Source organism: Dama dama, chromosome 13, assembly GCF_033118175.1.
Source record: "Dama dama isolate Ldn47 chromosome 13, ASM3311817v1, whole genome shotgun sequence".
NCBI classification, from domain to species: domain Eukaryota; kingdom Metazoa; phylum Chordata; class Mammalia; order Artiodactyla; family Cervidae; genus Dama; species Dama dama.
In genome coordinates, this window is record NC_083693.1 from 40,150,196 (window position 1) to 40,172,924 (window position 22,729).

Here is a 22,729-nt window from a genome sequence, read left to right on the forward strand (position 1 = left end):
TAACAGAATATGATGAAGAAAGCATAATTAACAGAATTTATTTCTGAACTAAGCTTTCTTCTTAACTGAAGAAAAGCTTGTAGCCGGGCTTCCCAGGTGGCTCAGTGGTAAAGAATCTGCCTGCCAAGGTAGGAGCCACAGGAGATATGGGTTTAAATCCCTGGGTGGGGAAGATCCCCTGGGAGGAGGAAATGACAACCCACTCTAATATTCTTGCAGGGATAATCCCATAGACAGAGAAGCCTGATGAGTTACAGTCCATGGTGTTGCAAAGAGTCAGACATGACAGAGCAATTGAACACACACACACACAGGCACAAGTTTGTGGCCTGGACAAAGAGGCATTATAATATAGCATAGTGGATAAGACAGTGGATACTGCATTAGATTCTCTAATTTTGTTTCCTGATTCCATTATTTACTGTCGGGTGACTCTGGTCTAGTTACATAATAGATGTGAATTAGTTTTCTAGAAGACAAAAAAAAAATAGTACTTTTAAGTATACTGTAAAGAACGTATGAGATAATATATGAAAAGCACTTACCACAGGGGTTGGCATATACTAAATTCTCAGTAATTACTTATTATAATCATTATTAAGGTAGAAGATACTTCATTAAAACACTGTGATATACTTCCTGTATATATTTTTGCCTGCTAGGAGTAGGCGAAATTTTCACCATATTACTAGATATACCAATGTATTTCTTTCAATTCATTCCCATTCTCTAGGTAGCTTACACAACATCTCCCTGGTCACACTCCTTATGATAAATAGAACACACTGATCTAGGCTCCAGTAACTACTACTTAGATAACTTTGAGCAAGTCATTTTACCTTAAAAAGACACACCATTTGTTGTGAGATTTAAATTATTAATATAGGTAAGCACTTAGCAAAGTGTTTAGTACGTAGTAAAGTGTTCAGTAAATGACTGCAAATAAAGCAGTTTCTGTCTCAAGAACACTGAGGAGAGAAGTAAGTAAATATTTCTAATAATTAACTAAACTCACAATGGTAACTTTATCTCTATAAGAAGTTGTATGTATGCAGGGGGAAAAAACCTTTTTAAAGTAGTACCACCAAAGGGTACCTAATTCTTTTCTTTCTTTGTTGTTTCTTTTTGGAGAGGGGACTGGGAGCTAGAGGAAATGTACTGATTTCAGAAGAGTATATCTGACAGACTGCAAACTGTTAAAGGTATCCAAATAGATTTTAAAGTCATTACTTTCTGAAATACTATTCATGGATTAATGTTACAGCTACCTCTCACTACTAAGTTAAGTATAATATGTAGCAACTTGTTTAGCTATTTATTATCTGAAAAACCGAAGAGTAAAAATAATCAAGTCCAGTATGGAAAATTTTCTCCAATAAAAATCATACATGAAAGTTTTCTCTTAACCTCAAATTTACTTGAAGTTTTTTTTTAAAAAATCTGCAGTATATCTGAAAACACAACTGCCACACTAAAATGTAAAAAGATAAAGCTTAAGTATAATTAAACCAGAACTTTTCATTTCATATTTTATAAAAACAAAATCTTATGGAATATACTTTTAAAAATTATAAGTTGGTCTTATAAATTAAACATACTAATATTATATAAAACAGTTACTTTATATGTATATGCAATGTAACTGAGTTGTACACATAAATATTAATACAATGTCGACTTGTTGAATGTTTTTATGGATATAAGAAATACTCCAACATTGTACTAACAGAAATAGTTGAATTTAAAAAAAAATCCAATCCTCTAATTTCTGTTTTTAATTAGTAGAAAAGAAAATTGGTAATTGTATAACCAATGAGTAAAACTAGTAAGTTCAGCTAGTATCTTCCTTTCTAAAATGTAAGTTTCCTAAAGACAGGAAACTCTGCACTCCATAAAAGCACCTTGTACAGAGCAGGAGTTTGATAAGTACTTATTAAACAAATGAAGCATAAGTTTTAAAATAATATTCATCATAAATCTGTAAGCTTACAAATATAAAGTATAAACCTACAGCAACTGAACTGGAAAGACATCTACCTCTCAAGCCTTCTGAAACCTCTGACTCCCATATACTTTGTTTCACAGTCAAGGATATATTTATGGTGGCCAAAGAAAGGATTTTGTAACCCTGCCCTTTATGCCTGCAAATCAAAAGATTATGGCAAGAGGACAAGGCAGACTATCTAAGAAATTGGGCATAAAACTAATCTATCAATAATTTATATAACAAAAATGGCAAATTAAGAATGTACAATGGTAGCATTAACTTAGTATTTCACTTGCAAAAAACCAAGAATCACAATTGCCTTTAACAATTAATTTTGGGAGTTTTTCAAGAGTAAAATTAAAGCAGATGGGGGCCTCTCTGAATTCTTCTCTGAGTTAGTATCTTACTATTACTGTATTTATATGTTTGGCTTTAGTGCATAGCACATCTAGTAATAACTATACATTTTAAATTTTTTAAAAATTTTATATATTTATGTATGTAAAACCAATAAATTTTCTACTATCAGTATATAGATTAAACTTACGTATACAGGTTTTAAATTTTCCATTGAACATTAAATCTGTAAGAAATTTCAACATTTTAAAAAAGAAAATTCTGAGTAATCAAAAAATGTGTTAGTGATTACAAAAAATCCCTTACTACTTTCAGAAAAGACCTGCTTTCCTTTAAGCTTTAATAAGTGTTCCAAATAATGAAATAAGAGTAATTTTTAAACAGAAAATAACTGCTGTATTTTCAAATCTGCAAAATAAATGTAGAAAAAGTAACCACAGAAGTCTATTCAAAAATATACAGTATTACTCATATATTTTCCCCCAAAATCCAGCTAAGAAGTCACCTCTTCCAGAGAACTTTCCCTGACATTCCCCTCTCATCAACAGAGCTAACTATTCCCTATTCTGTGATATCGCTACAGGTTTCTATTACATTTTCACACTGTTCTATTATTTACCATTAAGGCAAAGATCATTATTTACTTATTTTTGAATTACTAATGCATAATGGTTATTCAAAAGTAACAATTTTCAAAACGATTATTTGTATAAAATGGTCCCACTGCAGAAAAAAAACAGCAATAAAGCTGAAGAGATGGCACAAATTAAAAATTCAAATATCTTATTTCGTTTACTCATCTAAGAATATTAGCTAATGGACAACTTTAATTTTTAAATGATAATAATGAAACTTTTTACTGTCTCTTTGATAGAAAAAGCTAAATTTTCTCTAATAGTAACATCCTGTATTTTTAAACATAAGTTAGCTTGGCACTCAAGATTAAAATAAGACCCTGAACTCAAATCAAGCAGAGATTGGGTGAATATGGGACTGTTTGCTAGTACACAAAAATAGCATGAAGTAACCAATAAACTTGAAAGCTGTATTGATATTTTAATCTTCTAAAATTACCAGTGAGATAAAGAAGCATAAAACATTAATAACATCCCTAAGTTTTAACGTAACAACAAAGTTCTTCATGATCAAGTCTATAACTCTACATGCTGTACTCGCTCGTACCTCCTTCTGCATGGAATGCCTATTTCCACCATTTGCAACTATCTCATTACTCAAATGTTGGGTAAGGCATCATCTCCTCCAGAAAGCTTTTTCTTGACTTTCTCATGTCTCAATTTGAGTAATGTGTTCTCCTTTGTGCTTCCAAAACGCTTTTACTGTTACACTTATCCTAATGGGTTAAGATTTATTTACATATACGTCTCTGCATTGTGATCAAAGACATATCTTTTTCATGTCCTTAAGCAAAGCTAATGGCAACCCACTCCAGTATTCTTGCCTGGAAAATCCCATAGACGGAGAAGCCTGGCGGGCTACAGTCCATTGGGTCGCAGAGTTGAACACGACTAAGTGACTAACACATACACAAGCAAAGCTCAGCACATGGATACCAGCAATAATTCAATACATGATCAGTGAATGAATAAACAAAGAAATATTAGTCTAATAGATAAAGTATGTGTCTGCATTCATACTTGATCTTGAGGAAGATCTAAAATAGTTTAAAAACATCATTTATGTTTATGTGTTGACCCTTCTTCCCATTCTGAAAATGGTAGCCGACTTACGGTTTGCTACAGAGGTTTAAGGACCTGATGATACTGCCCAGTATACCACAGGCACTCCCTGTTATAAGCATAAAACCTGCCCAGTTCCTTAAGGCTACATACACAGGTTCAAACACAATCCATTTTTAATAGACGAAAGGAACATATTCTTTCCCAACCTAATTAGAAAAGGATAGATAATAATCTGTCCAGAGCAATTTAGCTCTTCATCTGGTTGAGACTAGAGATTCAAATTGACAAAGACACTGATAACATTATCTGAAGAAGTACACACTGCCTTTGCTATCAGACTTCCTGATTCCAAACCAATCTAGGGCTGACTCCTTTTTTTATGCCCAGGGCCTAGGAAATGGACAGTGCTCACAAATGCCTGCTGAATAAAATTCTACCTGAACAGCTTCATCACGTGCTTGCTTTTCTTCCTGTCTTCTCTGACGCTCTTCCTGTAACTCATTAAGCCTCTGCTCATATTCCTTCAATTTTGATAAAACATCATGGCGTTTGTTCTGGGCTTCAAGGGTATTTATAAAGGCAATTTCGTTTACCTTCAACAACAACAACAACAAAAAAAAACACAGAAAGTGAGTTTCAAATTAGGCTCATTCTAAGGCACATCAGACACATCAGATTCTTAACACATCATGTTAAGAAATTTAACAGTCTTTATTTAATAATATAAACCAGTTGTATATAAGGCATAGAACAAAAAATGAATGACTTACAGTCTTTTATTTCAACATTTATTCCCAAAATGGATAATAATCCAGTGTATATAACAAATCCAGAGGCCATAGAGTAAATAAAGAAATAGAGTAAATAAAGGCCTGCCATTGAAATTTTTTACTGAAATACAACTGATTTACAGTAAAGTGATTCAGTTATACATACATATATGCATTAATTCCCTGTGTTATACAATATGACTGTGTTATTCATCCATTCTATATATAATAGTTTGCATCTACTATAGGGCTAATAGTTATTACAGAGCTAACAGTTAGCCCCAAATTCCCAATCCAATCCTCCCCTGTGCCCTCTCCCCTTGGCAACCACAAGTCTATTCTCCATGTCTGTGAGACTATTTCTGTTCTGTAGATAGGTACCTTTGTGTCATATTTTAGATTCCACACACAAGTGCTATCACATGGCATTTGTCTTTTTCTGACTTACTTCACTCTACATGACAATCTCTAGGTCCAACCACATTTCCACAAATGACCCAATTTCATTCCTTTTTATAGCTGAGTAATAGTTCATTGAATATATGTACAACTTCTTTATCCATTCATCAGTAGATGGAAATTAAGGTTACTTCCACGTCCTGGCTATTGTAAATAGTGCTGCAATGAACAGCGGGGTGCATGTATCTTTTTGAATTACGGTTTTCTCAGGGTATAGGCCCAGTAGTGGTACTGCTGAGTCATATGGTAGTTCTACCTTTAGATTTTTAAGGAACCTCCATACTGCTCTCCATCGTGGCTATATCAATTTACATTCACACCAATAGTTCAAAATGGTTCCTTTTCCTTCACCCCCTCTCCATCATTATTTGAAGCATTTTTGATGATGGTCATTCTGATCCATGTGAAGTGATACCTCACTTGATCTGCATTTCTCTAATAATTAGTGATGCTGAACGTCATTTCATGTCCTTTTTGGCCATTTGTATGTCTTCTTTGGTGAAATGTCTATTTAGGACTTATGCCCATTTTTTGACTGGGTTGTTTGTTTTTCTTTTTTTGGTATTGAGTGGCATGAGCTGTTTGTATATTTTGGAGATTAATTCCTTGTCAATTGCTTTGTTTGCAAATATTTTCTCCCATTCTGAGAGTTGACTTTTCATCTTGTTTATAGTTACCTCTGCTGTGCAAAAGCTTTTAAGTTTAATTAGTCCTTTTGTTTATTTTTGTTTTTATTTTCATTACTCAAAGAGGTGGGTCAAAAAGATAAGTGTTCTTCCTGTTTTCCTCTAAAAGTTTTATAGTGTCCAGTCTTACATTTAGGTCTTTATTCCATTTTGATTTTGCTTTTGTGCATGGTGTTAGGGAGTATTCTAATTTCATTCTTTTACATGCAGCTGTCCAATTCTCCCAGCACTACTTGTTAAAGAGACTGTCTTTTCTCTATTGTATATTCTTGTCTCTGCCATATATTAGGTGACCATAAGTGCGTGTGGTTTATCTCTGGTCTTTCTACCCTGTTCCATTGATCTACATTTCTGGTTTTGTGCCAGTACCATACTGTCTCAGTTACTATACAAATCAATTTTCTTCAACATACACCAAATAAGCTATAATTAGGTACAAAGTACTGAACTACATATCCTTCATCCTCAACTTTATATATATTGATTCTTAACAGTCAAGTTTTCCTAGAGAGTACAGTTTTTATGAATAAAGTACAGCTAATGAAAAAAGCTGGAAAATGTAAGTTGGGATCAAATGCCTCATTCTTGAAAGCCAGAAGGATGGCATACTATTATAAAAAAGGCAGAGTGAAACCAGGAATTAAACACTGGAGCTGCTCTCTCTGACAGAAGTACAGACTCCAGGAATCTATGCTAAATGAAATAAAACCTATCACTAGATATGTTTCAAGCAAAGCAAGTGTCAAACTCACATGTGAATGAAGTTCTAAAAAAGATTTCCCAATCTCCATGCCATATAGCCACTTTCATAAGTAAATTAACAACATAATCATTTCTTAAACTACACTAAAAGTATAAGACAAACAGGTATGCTCAAGGAAAACTAATCATACTGTATCAAGGGTCACATGTGAAGCATAATCAAGATGAAAGAAAAAGAAATGGGACCCTAATGCTCCAAACAAAACACATAAAATAAAATTCAGAGGGAAGAATGTGCAAAAACAGAAGAAAAAAATCCAATCTGTAATGCTGGTCAAATGGTCCAAAGTTTTAGTTACACAAGTTGAATATGTTTGAAAACTCAGCAGTGACCACAGGACTGGAAAAGGTCAGTTTTCATTCCAATCTCAAAAAAAAGCAATGCCAAAGAATGCTCGAACTATAGCACAATTGCATTCATCTCACACGCTAGTAAAGTAATGCTCAAAATTCTCCAAGCCAGGCTTCAGCAATACGTGAACCGTGAACTTCCAGATGTTCAAGCTGGTTTTAGAAAAGGCAGAGAAACCAGAGATCAAATTGCCAACATCTGCTGGATCATTGAAAAAGCAAGAGAGTTCCAGAAAAACATCTATTTCTGCTTTATTGACTATGCCAAACCTGTTGACTGTGTAGATCACAAACTGTGGAAAATTCTGAAAGAGATGGGAATACCAGACCACCTGACCTGCCTCTTGAGAAACCTGTATGCAGGTCAGGAAGGAACAGTTAGAACTGGACATGGAACAACAGACTAGTTCCAAATAGGAAAAGGAGTACGTCAAGGCTGTATATTGTCACCATGCTTATTTCACTTATATGCAGAGTACATCATGAGAAATGCTGAGCTGGAAGAAGCACAAGTTGGAATCAAGATTGCAGGGAGAAATATCAATAACCTCAGATATGCAGACGACACCACCCTTATGGCAGAAAATGAAAAGGAACTAAAAAGCCTCTTAATGAAAGTGAAGGGGAGAGTGAAAAAGTTGGCTTAAAGCTCAACATTCAGAAAACTAAGATCATGGCATCTGGTCCCATCACTTCATGGCAAATAGTTGGGGAAACAGTGGAAACAGTGGCTGACTTTATTTTGGGGGGCTCCAAAATCGCTGCAGATGGTGATTTCAGCCATGAAATTAAAAGACGCTCACTCCTTGGAAGGAAAGTTATGACCAATCTAGATAGCATATTTAAAAGCAGAGACATTACTTTGCCAACAAAGGTCCATCTAGTCAAGGCTATGGTTTTTCCAGTGGTCATGTATGGATGTGAGAGTTGGATGGTGAAGAAAGCTGAGTGCCGAAGAACTGATGCTTTTGAACTGTGGTATTGGAGAAGACTCTTTTTTTTTTTTTTTCTTTTTTTTTTTCTTTTTTTTTTCTTTTTTTTTTTTTTTTTTCTGTTTTTTTTTTTTTTTTTATTATTATTTTTTTTTCCCAGTGGGTTTTGTCATACATTGATATGAATCAGCCATGGATTTACATGTATTCCCAATAAGAGTCCCTTGGACTGCAAGGAGATCCAACCAGTCCATCCTAAAGGAGATCAGTCCTGGGTGTTCATTGGAAGGACTGTTGTTGAAGCTGAAACTCCAATACTTTGGCCACCTGATGTGAAGAGCTGACTCACTGGAAAAGACCCTAATGCTGGGAAGGATTGAGAGCAGGAGGAAAAGGGGATGACAGAGGATGAGATGGCTGGATGCCATCACTGACTCAGTGAACATGGGTTTGGGAAGACTCTGGGAGTTGGTGATGGACAGGGAGTCCTGGCGTGCTGTGATTTATGGGGTCGCAAAGGGTCAGACACGACTGAGCGACTGAACTGAACTGAACTGATAACATACAGCATAGTTATAACAGTTAACAATACTATAACATATACTTGGAATTTGCTTAGAAGATAGATCTGAAATCTTAACACACACATAGAGTAACAAGTAACAGATGCTTTAATTAGCTGAATGTAGTGATTATATCAAAATATATATGTACATCAAAATATCAATTGTATACCTTAATATATATAATTTTGATAGTCAATGATATCTCAATAAAACCGTAAGTAAGTAAATAAATAAGACACTTCCTGAAAACTACTGGAATTAAACATAACCAATGAAGAAGCAGAAAATTTCTTAGGCAAATTCTGTAATGTAGGAGAAGTCAACATGCACTTGGATTTAAAGGTGCAAAAAAAATGATAAAATGATATAACGATAAAATAAAGGAAGACAAGAAAGTTAAGGAAACTTAGGAAAAGGTAACATGATCACAGAATTAACTCAGTTAATTAAGCATGAAAACAGAACAAAGATGGTAAAAAATGAAATCACTAATGGAGGAAAGGCTGGTTACAATCACAGTTACTGTGAACTTTAAAAATATAAAATTTATGTATAAGTAATAACTTTTGAACATGGAGAACAAGTTAAGGCGACCTAACATAAAAATAACATCTATATTAAGAAAGTCAAAAGAAAATATTCTAATATATTGGGTTGGCCAAAAAGTTAATTCAGTTTTTTTCATAAGATGGCTCTAGTAGTGCTTAGTTGTCTTTAACTTCATTTGAAACAATTTTGTTAGATTATATTGTGACAGGTGTCATATCAATGTGTATTTGAAAAAGACAAAATTGATGAATTTTTACAGAGCCATTTTAATGTTGAAGATGGAAGAAAAAAGCAACATATTCAGCATATTATTATTATTTCAAGAAAGGTAAAAAGAGAACTGAAACACAAAAAAATGATTTGTGCAGTGTATGGAGAAAGTGATGTGACTAAACAAACATGAAGAAGGAGCCACTCTTTGATATATGCGGAACCAAATTTCCTGATCTTAAGAATCATGTGGAAGGCTTACTACAAACAATAAAGCTCCTCAGAGGTCACTCTAGCATTACTGAAAAAAACCTGCAAAGCCTGGAAATCTCTCTTTTTAACAACTCAGATGACTGTTCTAATCAGGCAAGACTGGGAAATATTGGCATGTAAAAAAAACCAAAGGTTGGAAGGTTTTGTTTCATAGATTAAAATGTCTGGGGATAAAAATAACTGATAATGTTCCACACAAACTGTTAAGATATTTATGTAATTACACTAAGAACAATTCATTCATAAAATTTTAAATGAATGAGAGAAAAAAAAAACTAGATTGTCTATTTTTATCTTCTTTGTATATGTAATACATTTCAAAATAGGATTTCAGAGATTATCAAAGAGAAAGCAATGAAAATTAAGAGAACCTATAGGGCAGATATTGGTAGTAGGGTTTTAAAGAAGTACTTCATATTAGCAAAAATTATAGTATATACTTCTCTTAGTTAACTGGGATTATTAAGAATGTTTTAAACTGCAAATGGCAGCTGATATCTTTATGTAAACACAACCAGCAGTTGATCATTTATCTTGACTGAAACTACTTAAAACTATAGCTTGGGTTATTATGTTTACAGGAGTCACTTGGTTTGCTGCATGCAACTCTATGGACTATAGCCCACCAGGTTCCTCTGTCCATAGGATTCTTCAGGCAAGAATACTAGAGTGGGTTGCCATGCCCTCCTCCAGGGGATCTTCCTGACCTCTGGCTTAATGAGATTATAATGAAAATAAATATATTAAGCAAGTAGACAAATCAAAATTCATAAAAGTCATATGAAAAAAAGACCACAAAATGAGAATACTAAACCAATAATAAGAATAGTGGTAAAAGCACAGGCTTTGGAACAACAAACACCAGGATTTTAATTCTGGCTGTGACCATCAACAATTTGCTTTCAGATTGCTCCTCTAAAATATAAAAACAATACATAGTTCAGAACGTCCACTTCCAACTATAATGGAGTAAGAGGGTCCAGATGTACCTTTCTACCTTAAACAACTAAAAAATTAGACAAAAATATATAGATTACATGAATAATGTAATACACCAAGCAAAAGAACAAGGGAGATATCCACATTATTCTGGCAACAGATGCAGAAAAAGTGCTTGACAAAATACAGTATCCTTCAGGATAAAAGCACTCAACAAACTAGGAAAATCAAAACCCCTCACAAATACTGATCCAACAATTCTTAAAATTTTAGCAAACCAAGCTCTCCAAAATATAAAAATGTTTTTATATCATGACCATGTGAGGTTTATCCTAGAACTACACACTTTGGTATTTGAAAATCAAGTACTGAAATTCACCATTGAAAAAACATAACATTATCTCAATAAATGCAGAAAAAGCAAGCAACCAAATTCAAACTCCATGGTAAAAAAATTTAGTAACTAGGAATAGAAAGGAAGTTCCTCAATCTAATAAAGAACATCTCTGAAAGATCCACAGCTAATATTATACTTAATGGTGAAAGACTGAATGCTTTCTTCCTAAAACTGGGAACATGGCAATGATGTCAGCTGTCATTACAACTAGTCAATATTGTCCTAAAATAGCAAAAATATTTTAGAAGAAAATACAACTTAAGGATTTATACTTTCTGATTGCACGACTTATAAAGGTAGAGTAATAAAGTGTTATTGGTCTAAAAATAGGCATAAAGTTAAATGTATCAGAACAGAAAATCAGAAACAAACCCACACATATATGGCCAACTGCCTTTCAACAAATATCCAAGGCAATTCATTATATAAAAGATGGCCTCTTTGACAATGATAATGGAACATTAGATATCCATATAAAAAAAATGAACCACAACTTTATTTCACACCATATACAAAATTTAACTCAAAATGGAACAGATATCATCATAAAATTGAAAACATCTAGAGAAAACTTAAGGGAAAATCTTAGTGATCTTAAATTTACATAATGATTTTTTTTTCATTTATTTTTATTAGTTGGAGGCTAATTACTTTACAGTATTGTAGTGGTTTCTGCCACACATTGACATGAATCAGCCATGGATTTACACGTGTTCCCCATCCCAATCCCCCCTCCCACCTCCCTTCCCATCCAATCCCTCTGGGTCTTCCCAGTGCACCAGCCCTGAGCACTTGTCTCATGCATCCAACCTGGGCTGGTGATCTGTTTCACCCTTGATAGTATACTTGTTTCAATGCTATTCTCTCAGAACATCCCACCCTCGCCTTCTCCCACAAAGTCCCAAAGTCTGTTCTGTACATCTGTGTCTCTTTTTCTGTTTAAAAGGGATAAAAAACACAAAGTATAGGAAAAAAAGGTCTATTGGACCTTTCCAATTTTTAAAGCTTCAAAAGACATTTTTAAGAAAATAAAAAGGTCATCCATAGACTGAGAAAAAACATTTGCAAAACATAGATGCTAAAATCTAAAATATACAAAATCTTTTAAGAAATCCTGCTATTTCCTACAACATGGATGAACATTGAGGATACTATACTAAAGTGAAATAAGCCAGATAGAGAAAGAAAAATACTGTATCATATCACTTATATTTGGAATATAAAAGAAAAAATCAAACTCATCAAAACAGATTTTTCTTTCTGTAGCTGATTTCCAGTTTGCTAACCACTGTGGTTAGCAAAAATGCTTGATATAATTTCTATCCTCTTATATTTGTTATGACTTGTTTTATGGTCTAGTATGTGATCTATCCTGGAGAACATTCCATGTGTACTTGAAGAGAATGCGTATTCTGCTGTTTTTGAATATGATGTCCTATATATATCTATTAAGTCCAACTGGTCTACAGGATCAAAAAGCATCATTGTTTTACTGAATTTCTATTTAGATATTGAACAAACTGAAAGGCTCATCAACAGATGAATGAATAAAGAAGATGTGTGTGGTGTGCGTGTGTATAATGGAGTATTACTCAACCATAAAAAGAATGAAATTCTGCCATTTACAGTAACATGGATGAACCTAAAGAATATTATGTTCAGTGAAATAAGTCAGACAAAGAAAGACAAATACTATATGATATCACTTCTATGAGGTATCTAAAAAATAATACAAATAAATACATATGCAAAACAGAAACAGATACAGAAAACAAACTAGTGGTAACCAAAGAGAAGAGGGAGGGGAAGGGGCAAATTGGAGGTACAGAATTAATACAAATTACTATGTATAAAACATAGAAGCAAATTTTATATATTGCTATTATAGGAAATCACAGTCATTATCATGCAACAACTAACAATGGAGTATAATCTGTAAAAACACTTAATCAATATATTGCCTACATGAAACTAATGTAATATTCTAAATCAACTATACTTCAATTTGAATGTGGAGTTTCAGAGAATAGCAAAGAGAGATAAGAAAGCCTTCCTCAGCAATCACTGCAAAGAAATAGAGGAAACCAACAGAAAGGGAAAGACTAGAGGACCAAGGGAACATTTTATGCAAAGATGGGCTCAATAAAGGACAGAAATGGTATGGACCTAACAGAAGCAGAAGATATTAAGAACAGGTGACAAGAATACACAGAAGAACTGTATAAAAAAGATCATCATGACCCAGATAATCACGATGGTGTGATCACTCATCTAGAGCCAGATGTCCTGGAATGTGAAGTCAAGTGGGCCTTAGGAAGCATCACCATGAACATAGCTAGTGGAGGTGATGGAACTCCAGTTGAGCTATTTCAAATTCTAAAAGATGATGCTGTGAAAGTGCTGCACTCAATATGCCAGCAAATTTGGAAAACTCAGCAGTGGCCACAGGACTGGAAAAGGACAGTTTTCATTCCAATCCCTAAGAAAGGCAATGCCAAAGAATGTTCAAACTATAGCACAATTGCACTCATCTCACATGCTAGTCAAGTAATGCTCGAAATTCTCCAAGCCAGGCTTCAGCAATACGTGAACCGTGAACTTTGAGATGTTCAAGCTGGATTGAGAAAAGGCAGAGGAACCAGAGATCAAATTGCCAACATCTGCTGGATCATCGAAAAAGCAAGAGAGTTCCAGAAAAACATCTATTTCTGCTTTATTGACTATGCCAAAGCCTTTGACTGTGTGGATCACAATAAACTGTGGGAAATTCTGAAAGAGATGGGAATACCAGACCACCTGATCTGCCTCCTGAGATATCTGTATGCAGGTCAGGAAGCAACAGTTATAAGTGGAAATGGAACAACAGACTGGTTCCAAATAGGAAAAGGAGTACGTCAAGGCTGTATATTGTCACCCTGCTTATTTCACTTATATGCAGAGTACATCATGAGAAATGCTGAGTTTAAGAAACACAAGCTGGAGTTAAGATCGCCGGGAGAAACATCAATAACCTCAGATATGCAGACGACACCACCCTTATGGCAGAAAGAGAAGAAGAACTAAAGAGCCTCTTGATGAAAGTGAAAGAGGAGAGTGAAAAAGTTGGCTTAAAGCTCAACATTCAGAAAACTAAGATCATGGCATCTGGTCCCATCACTTCATGGCAATAGATGGGGAAACAGTGGAAACAGTGGCTGACTTTATTTTTTTTTTTGGTTCCAGAATCACTGCAGATGGCGATTGCAGCCATGAAATTAAAAGACGCTTACTCCTTGGAAGGAAAGTTATGACCAACCTAGACAGCTTATTAAAAAGCAGAGACATTACTTTGCCAACAAAGGTCCGTCTAGTCAAAGCTTGGTTTTTCCAGTAGTCATGTATGGATGTGAGAGTTGGATGAAGAAAACTGAGCGCCAAAGAATTGATGCTTTTGAACTGTGCTGTTGGAGAAGACTCTTGAGAGTCCCTTGGAATGCAAGTAGATCCAATCAGTCTATCCTAAAGGAGATCAGTCCTCGATGTTCATTGCAAGGACTGATGTTGAAGCTGAAACTCCAATACTTTGGCCACCTGATGCAAAGAGCTGACTCATTTGAAAAGACCCTGATGCTGCAAAAGATTGAAGGCAGGAAGAGAAGGGGACGACAGAGGATGAGATGGTTGGATGGCATCACCGACTCAATGGACATGAGTTTGGGTAAACTTCAGGAGTTGGTGATGGACAGGGACGCCTGGCGTGCTGTGGTTTATGGGATTGCAAAGAGCCAGACATGACAGTGACTGAACTGAACTGAAACTTCAATTAAAAAAAAAAAAAAAAACTGAAAGAAAGAGAGTAGAAAATTATTCGCCAGGGGCCGGAAGGAGACAGACAGAAATAGGAAGAGATTGGTAAAAGGATACAAACTTTCAGTTATACAATGAATAAGACCTGAGCATCTAATGTATAATATGGTAACTATAGTTGATAACACTGTATTGTATAATTAAAATATGATACGGGAAAACTGAAATGTTCACACACACACACAAAAGATAACTATGTGAGGTGATGAATATGTTAATTAACTCAATGAGGGGAATTCTCTCACATTGTATATTTATATCAAATCATCATGTAAGTATCTATTTCATGTTAATTATACCTCAAAAAAGCTAAAAAAACACCTGTTTGAATAACAATATAACAATATAACTTTTAAAAATCAACAGATATCTGAATAAACACTGCACCAAATAAGAGCTTCAGATAGAAAAAATACACACATAAAAAGATGTTCAAAAAGCAAATTAAAACCACATGAGAGCTATAAATACAGACTAATATGAAATGGTTATCATTACAATGTGTAACCATGTCAAGTATTGCTGAGAATGTGGCTAACTAGAACACTCATGTACTACTGGTAAGAGTATATAAACTGTTTCTTTAAAAATTAAACTTCTCATAGTATTCCGCCAAACCACTCTTGGGTATTCACCGAAGAAAATAAAAGCACACATCTGCACAAAGGCTTGTACATGAATTTACACAGCAGCTATATCTACAATAGCCAAAAACTGTAATGAAAACAAATGTCCATCAACAAGTGACTGGATTAACAAACTACAGTATTTCTACACAATGTCATCCTTCTCAGCAATGCAACGGAAATGATATACACAACAACATGGATAGAATTCAAACTAACTATGCTGAGTGAAAGATTCCAGAGGAAAGAGTACTTACTCTATGATTCCATTCATATAAAATTCTGGAAAATGCTAACATCCATAGTGACAAAAAGCAGATCAGCAATTGCATGGTAAAAGAGTTGGAGGAAGGAAAGAATTACAAAGAGGTATGAAGAAACTTTTGAGAGTGATGGAACGGTTTATTATTTTCATTATACTGATGGTTTCAGGAATACATGTCAAAACTCATCAAACTGATGCTTCACATATGTGTTATTTATTATCTGTAAATTATACTTCAATAAAGCTATAAAAATAATATATATCTCATAGGATTATTTTAAGAATAAAATATTGCACATAATAAGTTTCAAATGAGCCTGTAAAAATACTGTTATTCTGGTACTGAATAAACACTTGATAAATATTAACTTCTCATGTAACAATTGAAAAAGTACTTGAGCAACTAATTCAATGTTCAAAACACCTAATACATACCTTAGCTTCTTCTTCTTGTGCTTTTTTAACAATTGCTTGTAACTGTACCTCTCGTTTGAATTCAGCATGAAGTAATTTCTCTTCCATCATCCTACGTCGTTGGTCTAATAACCCTTCTTTCCACTTCCGGACTTCTTTCTCCTATATGCAGTGAATTATCACATTATTAATTTCAGCACACACAGTCATTTGACAAGAAGTTCAAACAGGTAAACAGCTTAGGAATTACAAAGTGAAGAACCAGGAAAGATCTAAAGATCATGACTAATTATTAAGAACGCAGACTATAAAGCCTGACAGTTCATAATCTACCAGTCACTTGCTAGATGTGTAAACTGGGTAACTTTTTTCGCCTACATCTTGGTCTCCTCATCTGTAAAGAGAACAGTAGTAGTATCTAACTCATAGGTTTTAAAGACTGAGTCGGTCAACATACGTGAAACTTTTAGAACAGTACATTAGATACTGCTCAAGAGAAATATTTGCTGTTATTATTATATTGCACTATGAGCACACTTAAAAATAGTATTTTTTATCCTTATAAACATTGTCTCTATAACTTAAATTCAAGACAAATGAGTAATTTTACCCTAGAAATTAAAAAATGGTGAGAAGTTTGAAAAGTCACAATTATCTGCATAAGAACATTCTCTGAAGGAACACACTGAGTTTTGCTTATAGAAGAATAAAGATAATTATGATAGCTGCATTTAATTCCTTAAAACAATATCAAACAGGAGAAGTAAAAGACTTATCCTGTGCTTCAACATATTAGAACCAGCACCAAAAAGAATAAAGAAAATCAATGCTGACTTTACACGAATGGAAAGAAAACTAACATTTAAGTTCAATTTTAGCTACATAACAATGGGTTTAACCACCTTAAAAAGTATGATGCAGAAAGAGCACTGAAATAGGAGGTAAAAACAGGTCCTTAAAGCCCCAGCTCTGCAAATGATTGGTCATATGACACTGGAGACAGCCCTTAGTCTCTCCTAGATTCAGTTTTCACATCTATAAAATGGGGTTCAGGATCTGTTCAACTCTGTGTGCCTCACAGAAGTACTGTTGTGATCATACGAGACCATATAGGTAACTACAGTAATGAAAAAATAACCACTGTACAAATGGAAGGTGAGATTTATCATTTGAATTAATTGAAGTGATACTGACATTGATGGGAAAATTAAACCAGAGAACTTCTAATGTCTTGTACAATTTCAAGAATTTATTATTGTGTTTGTGTGAATTATCTGGAGATTATATTATATAGTGAGAAAATAAACTATGTAATTTTGTTTGTATTAAAAACACAGTAAGAAGGGAAAGTATAATTGTGTTAGAACACTTTTCTGAAGCTTAAAATGAAAAAATATATTAATTCTTGTAGAATCCCATTACAAGGAGACTGCTTTTCATACTTGATTTATCCAAACTAAATGATTAAAATAAAAATAATTAAATTCTTGAGATTCATATAAAGAGAAAAATTACAGATTTTCTTCCTTTCCCACCAACTTTTCTACTGCATTAACGAGAATCTTATGTCACCTCATTTTTACAAACTATTTGATCTAATTATCTCTCCCAATTTTAAAACACACAAAAGGAATGAAAATACTTTTAACCTATGCCTATTAGTCCTCCTTTCTAGGACCAAAAGGTAAACAAAAGAGTTTACCTATACTACAGGAGAGGGCTTCCCTCATAGCTCAGTCAGTAAAGAACCCGCCTGCAATGCAGGAGATTGGGTTCCATTCCTGAGTTGGGAAGATCCCCTGGAGAAGGAAATGGCCACCCACTCCAGTATTCTTGCCTGGAGAATCTCATGGACAGAGGAACCTGGCGGGCTACAGCCCACAGGGTGGCCAGAATCAGGCATGACTGAGTGACTAACACACTACAGGGGCCACATGGCTTCTGCTGTGCTGTGCCGAGTTTTTGTCATACACAGACTCCAAGATGGCTCCAAATGATCCCAGTCACCTGGTATTCAGACCTTTGCATATTTCCCTCCCACATTCTATCAGGACTGTGACCAATCTGTTGTTGTTCAGTCACTAAATTGTGTTTGACTCTTTGCAACCCCATGCACTGTAGCATGCCAGGCTCCTCTGTCCTCCACTATCTCCCCGAGTTTGCTCAAATTCATGCCTACTGAGTTGGTGATACTATCTAACCATCTCATCCTCTGGTGCCTTCTTCTTTTGCTTTCAATCTTTCCCAACATCAGGGTCTTTTCCAGTAAGTTGGCTCTTTGCATCAGGTGGCCAAAGTACTGGAGCTTCAGCTTCAGCATCAGTCCTTCCAATGAACATTCAGGACTGACTTCCTTTAGGATGGACTGGTTGGATCTCCTTGTTGTCCAAGGGACTCTCAAGAGCCTTCTCCAGCACAATTCCAAAGTATCGATTCTTGGTGCTCAGCCTTCTTTATGGTTCAAATATCACATCCATACACAACCACTGGAAAAAATCATAGCTTTGACTATGTGGACCTCTGTCAGTAAAGTGATGTCTTTGCTTTTTAATACACTGTCAAGGTTTGTCATAACTTTCCTTCCAAGGAGCAATATAATTCAGCAAAAGTGATAGTACATCACTTCTAAGATTAGGTTATGAAAAGACAATGCAGCTTCCATTTTGGCAGCTCACTTATTCATTCTCTCTTTTTCTCTCTCAGATTATTCTGTGGCAATGGTAGCAGCCATGTCATGAGAACACTGGGCTGTGGAAAGACCCACATGGCAAGAAATGGAGGTCCACAACCAACCACTAAAGAGGACCCCAGGCCTGCCAAAAGCTACATGAGAGATCTGAAAGTGGATCTTTCATTTCCAAATGACTGCTGCCTGAGCCAACACACTGACTGCAACCTCACGAGAGACTCTGAACAAACAAACAAACAAAAAAATCACAACATAAGCCACTTCCAGTTTCCATGCCCAAGAAATTGTGAGCTAATAAACGTGTTGTTTTAAACTGCTGAGTCTTGAGGTCCTTTGTTACACAGCCTACATAACTCACATCTGCCATGTGTAATTAACAATAAGAATGACCATATATATATATGGAACAACAGTCACCCAAGTACCATGCTACAGTTTTACATACTTGCTACATTCATCAACACAGCTGGTTAACAGTTACAAATGCCATTTTATGGATAAAGAAATTAAAAGGCAATATCATTAAGTAATTTGCCAAGGGCACCCATCACATGCTATCATGTGGTTAAAATCAGGATTTCACCAGACTGGCTATCTCTAGAGTCCATGTTCTTTCCACTACACCACATTGACCAAAAGTTACACTGCTTTAAATACTCCAACACTGCAGGCAGATTCTTTTGCCGTCTGAGACACAAGGGAAGCCCCATAAATCTAATTAGTGCCCTGCTTATTAAAATCTGACCATCTCAGGTTCAAACCTATCCTACCAATTCATTGAACACTTTGCACAAGACTGACCAAGGAAACCCCCAATGAAAATGGCAAAAGACAAAGTGCAGCTTTAATAATCCATGCAAACTGCAAATCATCAATTTACTAGCTTTTTTAGGAATGACAGATTATGATTTCTTTTTTTAGAAAGGTACATGTAATTTTTCAGTAGATAGAAATGCTTTTATTTTCTAGTAAATTTATTTTTACTGTTCTTTTAGCTTCTCTGAAAGCAGAAAAAGTCAGTATGAAAATAAGCCCAGAACTTTAAGGCAATCATGATTCTTTAAAAATTAAAAACTCACCCTTTCTAACAATTTCTGAAGCTTTAATGTTTTCTGTTCACGTAACTTTTCCCTTAGCTGCTGTGCTTTCATTTGTTTTTCTTCATGTTTCTTCTTAGATTCTGCAATTGTTCTATTAATACAAACAAATGGACAAGAGACACAAATGTTTACATGATAAAGCCAAAAATATCTTCTTCGGTCTTCAAAGTTCTTAAAATAAATATAAACAATATACAAAATTAATTTGGCCTAACATTTCAGGAAAACATTGTCACTTTTCAAAAGATCTGAAACTGTCCTGAATAATGCACCTTAAAATAGTATCAGTATGTAACAACTCCATTTAATAATTAAGAATGGCTAGCTCCCTTCCTGTGAAACATTTCAAATTAATTTTCAAAGGCCAGACCTTTTACGAGATGGTGAGGAAAGTTTTTCATGCATATGAATTCCATGTCCTGGAGGCCTAGCAGGTTCTTCCTCTACAATATCCCCCCAGGATGTATTTTGGCGCCAAGATTCACGAGCTATTTTCAGAAAAAAGAAAACCACTGTTAACTGTTTAACCACGTAATTCTATAAAACCAACTTTTGAGAACCAATTTTTAAAAGGCATCCTACTCTAAATTATTCATTTTACACAAAAACCACATGTATTAACATAATCTATTTTGTACCGCTCTACCTATACATACAACACACACACATACAAACACGCACACATAAATTACCTTCATAATCTGCAAGGACATCATTCCAGTTCATACCACAGAAAGATACACTGCCACTGCCCATGCTGGCCTAAAATGTAATAAGAAAAATTGAAAAATAATTGAACCAATTATGAACTAATAAAAGGAACTATAAATCAAATTTTCCTATCTATTGCTCATATATTTCATTTAGCAAACAGTCCAACACCAACATTAACAGCAGAAATGAATGAAATAATTTTAGAAGAAAAGTATTGGCCTTAAACTATTACTACATAAAACTCTGAAATATTCAGAGTATACATCAGAAAAGCTCAAAAGTACTTGTTGGGCATTAAAATTTAATAAAAAAATGTTTGAAAGATTCACAGTTACTTTCATTCTCTAAGAAATCCCTCTCATCAAAATATATATCATGAGCGTTTAGTGACAGCAAGGCAATGTATCATTTGCTTTTTATCAGTAGAATAGAAAAAGATATCTTAGATTCTTCTTCAATCTATACACTTATAATCTGAGAAATGTTATGTATTTACTTACTCTGAGGTTCAATTTCATTTGTAAAATGAGAAACCAACTTCCAGCTTGTCAATTGCATCATATATAAAAAAACACTTGGTAAAGTGCTTTAAAAGGATTTCCTATTGCTTATTGTATATCTCAATCACCCAGAGAATAAAAATGCTAAAAGCTCACAGAAAAATCACTGTCATTGTCAGTTTCAATGTTGATATCGTTGTTTTCTTCAGCTTCAATTTCTCTAGTTAACTGTTCCTCTTCAGCAATAGCACTGGCAATGGCTTCTTCATTGGCCTTTTCTAGACGATCTGCTAGCTCTTCTTTTTTAGCAAGAACTTCTGCCATAGACTATAAAGTTAAAAACAAACAATAAGAAGAATCATCAGTAGACTGGAAAGTCAAGTAATTGTTTCTCTCTTTATGTTCTAATCATATACTCAACATATACATAAAAACAGCATTGATAAAGAACTATAAAACTTGGGGTCCAGCTCTGTGACTCAGAAATTTCTTAAAAGCAAGAGACTATTCTGTATTCCATAAAATGATACAATAACCCATGACTTACTTTCTTACTCTGCTGTGTATCACAAACTGTGAAGTTATATAAATAAGAGGTATTGTTAGTAATGATAAAGTGTGAATTTCATTCGAGCACCAAAATTCAAAACAGTTGCAGACCAAATATCTTACAAACAAAAGAAAAATACTATTCTTAAAAAGGAACATTAAAAAATTATGCCATAATGGTGTTATTAATATTTTTTGAACATATATACCTAATTTAAAATTATGCATTAGAAGTATGGAATACAAATAATATGTACCAGAATTAATTGATAAATCCCTGTAATAAGCTTAAACATGTACACTATAAATGCTGAGGCAAACACTGAAATAACAAAGATTTATGACTACTAAGCCAACAAAGGAGACAAATTTAAAAATGTAATTAATTAAAAAGAGGGGAGAAAAGTAGGAAAAGCGGGATAAAGAATAGGTGAGTCAAAGAGAAAAACAATAAGATGGCAGATTTAAAAGAACCATATTCATAGTCGCATTAAACAGAAATAGTCTAAACACCTCAACTAGTAGATTCAAATCTGGATAAAAGCAAGATCCCAAACCACATGCTGCACGTAAGAAACCTAATTTAAATATGAGAGTATAAACAGATTACAAATAAATGAGTTACCATACTAACACTAATCAAAAGAAAGCTGAATTATTAATATCAGACGCAGTAGGTTTCAGAACAAAAAATACGACAAGAGATAAAGCAGATCATTTCATAATGATAAAACAGCTAATTTATTAAGAAGACAAAACAATCCTAAAGATTTGTGAATTTAAGAACAGACCTTCAAAACAAAAGAAGCAAAAACTGACAGGATTGCAAAACAAAATAAACCTAACGGGAATGTAAAATGGTACAGCCACTTTGGAAAATTGTCTGATAGTTTTACACAAAGGTTAAAAATAAAGTTACCACGTGTTAGTCGCTCAGCTGTGTCCAACTCTTTGCGACCCCATGGACTGTAGCCCACCAGGCTCTTCTGTCCATGGAATTGTCCAGGCAAGAACACTGAAGTGGGTAGCCACTCCCTTCCCCAGGGGAATCTTCCCATGTATCGAACCCAGTTCTCCTGTGTTGCAGG

General features: G+C 34.5%; 1 protein-coding gene across 5 annotated transcripts in view; it reads right to left on the reverse strand.

Moving 5' to 3' along the window:
- The window catches only part of SCAPER (S-phase cyclin A associated protein in the ER), a 396,679-nt gene that overhangs the window by 263,264 nt on the left and 110,686 nt on the right, over window positions 1-22,729 (reverse strand). For all 5 annotated transcript variants that reach the window (XM_061158921.1, XM_061158918.1, XM_061158919.1 and 2 more), the window contains exons 11-16: window positions 21,249-21,419; window positions 20,571-20,640; window positions 20,249-20,366; window positions 19,858-19,969; window positions 16,111-16,251; window positions 4,482-4,637 (exon numbers count right to left, since the gene is read on the reverse strand). In XM_061158921.1, coding sequence (XP_061014904.1) covers window positions 4,482-4,637; window positions 16,111-16,251; window positions 19,858-19,969; window positions 20,249-20,366; window positions 20,571-20,640; window positions 21,249-21,419 — 768 coding nt within the window. The remainder of the gene's footprint in view (window positions 1-4,481; window positions 4,638-16,110; window positions 16,252-19,857; window positions 19,970-20,248; window positions 20,367-20,570; window positions 20,641-21,248; window positions 21,420-22,729) is intronic.